At 36.5% G+C, this 4,402-nt stretch overlaps 1 protein-coding gene across 6 annotated transcripts in view; it reads right to left on the bottom strand.

Moving 5' to 3' along the window:
* LOC129578847 (fasciclin-1) overlaps positions 1–4,402 on the bottom strand; it is a 100,752-nt gene that overhangs the window by 23,652 nt on the left and 72,698 nt on the right. For all 6 annotated transcript variants that reach the window (XM_055468035.1, XM_055468031.1, XM_055468033.1 and 3 more), the window contains exon 8: positions 4,187–4,347. In XM_055468035.1, the coding sequence (XP_055324010.1) occupies positions 4,187–4,347 (161 nt within the window). The remainder of the gene's footprint in view (positions 1–4,186; positions 4,348–4,402) is intronic.

Here is a 4,402-nt window from a genome sequence, read left to right as displayed (position 1 = left end):
AGAGAGAGAGAGAGAGAGAGAGAGAGAGAGAGAGAGAGAGAGAGAGTGAGCACAGAAAAAAATATGTTGTACTTTTGAATGTTGTAAAAAGTGTTCGTCTGATTCGAAGCCAGTTTACGCCAGTCTCATGCTGCGAATTTTCAATCAAACCTAAATAAAAACCAACTGAGATTGATGTCAAACATAACGAAAAAATAAATACGGAAACTGTGTGGAAAAAAAAAATTATATTTGTATGCTTATACGTAGAGGAAAGCACAACGAAAAAACAAAGCAAAGTAAACAAACAATTCCAAAACATACAGAACAGAGATAGAGTGCAGTTAAATAGAAACTGGTTTGCAAATAGAAAAGCATGCAGAAAACAGAACGAAGATGAAAGAAAACGAACATAATCAGAATTAAAAGTTTGTAAATAATTCATTACCTTGAAGGACTGTTTACATGAATGCACAATGAGTTGTGTTATTATTTTGAATAGGATTTAAATATATTTTTTTGTGTTGTTTTTGTTTTGTTTTTTGTTTTGAGAGTTATTAATTTGTTTCATTAGCATTTTTCAAGCACATCATCCGTAACCGTACATAGAAAGCGATAAAAAAAATTAAACAAATGATTAATCACAACAAAAATTTCCTAGAAATAAGAATTTCTTAAGACTAATTATGTGTTTATGTGTTTTGTTCATTTGGTCTGAGTTTTATGTGAGTGGGACGATTGAGGTGGAAGGTAGATAAAATGAAGGGGAAATGACGAAGGATCTAAGGTATACCTATAGGTCTTTGATTTTGCGGGGAGTTGAAAAATGTTGCATTTCAAAAGGAATAAGTGAAATGAGGTCATCATTGATTTTATGGCTTATAAAATTTTCAAGTCTTCATTGTATAAACTGGGCATTCCGTCTTTTTTTTCTCTTACTTTTCCAACAAATGAGCTTTTCGTGTAAAAATGAAAATTTCATATCAACATGAAAGGAACAAAAAAATGAATTTCAAATAATCTGGTCTTTTTTTCTGTACACAGAATCAACGGAAATGTTAAATGTATGTAAAATGAAGAATAATTGATTAACTGAATAAGTGTTTGCCATTGAAAACAGGTGCCTGGATTCAATCATGGTGCGTTACTTTGCCAATTTAATATTCATTCTATGCCTAATATTATTCCATTTGTGTATGTAAAATAAGGTGCACGCTACCACACAGACACATCAAATTCAAAATGATACCAAAACAAGAATAAATTCGAAATCAAGAACGGAATCTCTGTGTCATACACAGTAATACAACAGCTATTAGATCAGATCAATGGCATCATACATCTAGCTAAATTTTAATTTTTTTTTTCATTTCTGCGTTGCTGATTCTCTCTAGACAAGCAAAACTGTGTGTATATGTGTGCGCATTATTACAGGAGCTTATATCGTCTGGGCTTCAATGATGGAGTGGCATTTTAATAATTTTGCTTTTCTTTTAAATTTTCATTTAGGTTATTGGATTTTTTTTTCTTAGAGCTTTCATCGTTACATGGAAATAATGGATGAAATTAAGGATCAACGAAAGGAAAAACGAAAAAAAAACTTATAATTCTCATCACATAAAAATGTGTGTAATATAACCGTTAAAAAAATCATAATGTCATAAGAATTATGTATGATTTAAGTGAAGGTTCGTTGTGAAAGAAATGGAATTTTCGAGCACGACAAGTCACGTCACCACCGCCATCGTTTCTGGAGTATGCACGAATTATATTTGGCTTTTGGTGTGGCTCAAATGCGGTGTGGATTAGCAACGGTCACTGTGGGCCAAGTGACTACACAGCCTCAAACTGGATATGTTTATTGAATGTTGAAACGAGCATTATTAGAGAATTACTACACCATGGCCGTATGCATGGATACACTTTGAATGTTCATAGATTTAAACATGATTGCAATCAAACGCCGATCGTCGCGCTAAGGGCACATGAAACAATTTTTAATCAATTTGCTGCCTCACTCTTTGACCCTCTGCACTTGATGGTGGCCCGGCCTGGCCAGCTTGATTTGATTTTACAGCCAGGTGAAAATGAAAAACAAGCGTACGATTTTTGCATGCGGACCATAAATGGTTTATATGTGCCAGCAAAAACAGTCCTTAAACCGCTCGAGAAAATGTGAATAAATCAAATGTGGAAGAAACGTGCCATTTTTGCGAGAGAATGGCAGAAAATGAGCGAGCGAACGCTCGATGTTTCACAATCGGGATATTTTTTGGGAGGCTTTCTCTGACCAAGCGCATCGCCGACTGTTTTGATGCTGTGTCGCATCATTAAAACGCTTCTTGCATTTGTACGGATGTATGTGTGTATGTGTGTGTGTGTGTGTGCGAACTGACTCATCATGATGTTCAGCAAACGGACACGGAATGAACATCAATCATTCTATTCAGATTCATCGTTGAAAATTGAAAATAATGCTCGGTTATTATCCGTTCAGGTGAAGAATAACGACATTAACTTCGGTAAAATGGCCTGAAACACCAGCCATCATCATTTAAACGAGCTACCAATTGAAACGTTCAGTCAGTACGAAAGTCGGTTTTTGTGGCTACTCATCCATTGTCCGCCATTATCGTTGCTTTTGCACACACACACACACTCGTACCCACACCCATACCGACGACGACGTTTGTATTACGGCAATATTCACAAATGAAACGTGTTTATCTTTTCATGAATTTCTCTCGGTACACACGGTTGCAAATGACACACAAACAACGGCAACAACATATATCCGTGTACCTGTACACTACAATCTCTCTTCAAATATTTTAACTGAATATGGCGGCGAATGAAGCTTCATGTTGTTTTTTGACTGGTCGAGAGAGAGAAAAAATTGTGTGGACAAAAGAATGAGAAAAATGAAGGTGATCTCCATCATTTTTGGTCACATAGAATTTTGAGCAGGAGAAAAAAAAGCATCTCGTTTATAACAGAAATTGCATTGGTTTTTTTTCCACCCGAAAAAAAAACACGAGACTGAAACACAAGAATCGACGTCACCAACGACATTTCTTTCACCGATGCCATTTAAATTCATTTAAATGAGAAATGGAAATTCTTGTGTACTTTTACTGGAAGGAAAAATGCGACGAGCAAAACGAAAGGTATACATGGCCATACACTTTCGCACACACACACACACACACACACACGTCACACTTGAGTATGCAGCAAAATACGCGCAAGAATAGAAGCAACCAACATTGGAAATTCAATTAAATCGACATAGTATTTTCCATTCGCCCATTTTCCGATAGGTGTGCGTCGCCGTGTGTGTGTTTGTGCGGGTTTTTCTTAATCAAGCTAGAAAATCATGTCGTTCACTTTGCCATTCATACACATGAATCGACGTGCGAGTTTAGATAGTGGCAACACTGGCAATCGTATATGTATAATGTGTTGAAGGGTTTCAATTAATGTGTTCATTTACATTTTTCGTTTGTGATAGAATTTAATTAAAAAATCTTAATCGTTTCCCCACTGTTCCATTGCTTAAAATTGGATATTCAAGCCGGTTGTCGACGTTTCTTTTTTTCACGTTGCTCTCGTGTGAGTTTGTATCAGACCTTGTCTCACTTTCATATCATCGGAATTGTTCGGTGTGAGTTTTTGTGTGTGTGTCAATGCTAGTATGTATAGTTGAGAAAATAAAGAACCTCTATCTCTCTCTTTTTTGAGACAATATCAAGGATCGTGAGAGTGAGAGGGGATGGTGTAGAGCGTAGACACACTTTTTCAGGCAGCTGCACTACGCCTTGAGACAATTATTTTTCTCGTGCATTCCGTGGAACATGATTACCAGTTGGCACGAGATAAAAGATTCAACACCTGTGCACCAAGCAGCCAGTCCAGTGCTGCAGCATTCATGTTTTAGAACCTGAACATTTGATATCATAACGATTTTCGTTCGTTCTCGTTTGCCCATTCCATACCCAGTTCATTTTCTTTGTTTCTTTCCTTCATTTTTTTTTCCATGTTCACAACGAATTTTTCAACTCAGGACAATAAACACAAGACCAAAGAAAATAAAACGAAATTATATAGTGGAAACGAAGGGGGAATTAACACACGTAAAAAGATTTAATTTGCTAAATCAAAAACATGAGATCGAGATTAAAGGGAATAAAAAGAACATAGTCCATACCTCAAGGAATTGCTTGACAGTTGTGTCAACTACCATTAGCGGACGGTGAATTAAGTGAACGACGCCATTTTTCACGGGTATATTTGCGCGTACGATTTCAGCTAATACTACACCTGTTGAGTGCTTTGAGTCTCCGACAACCGTATTTGATTTTACATAAGCTAGAAACGAGAGAGAGAGAGAGAGAGAGAGAGAGAGAGAGAGAGAGAGAGAGAG

Source organism: Sitodiplosis mosellana, unplaced genomic scaffold (genome assembly GCF_009176505.1).
Source record: "Sitodiplosis mosellana isolate CC-2019 unplaced genomic scaffold, AAFC_SMos_1.0 Smas_scaffold_6226, whole genome shotgun sequence".
Taxonomy (NCBI): domain Eukaryota; kingdom Metazoa; phylum Arthropoda; class Insecta; order Diptera; family Cecidomyiidae; genus Sitodiplosis; species Sitodiplosis mosellana.
Note: the sequence above shows the minus strand (reverse complement) of the source record. Positions and strands in the feature narration are given on the sequence as shown.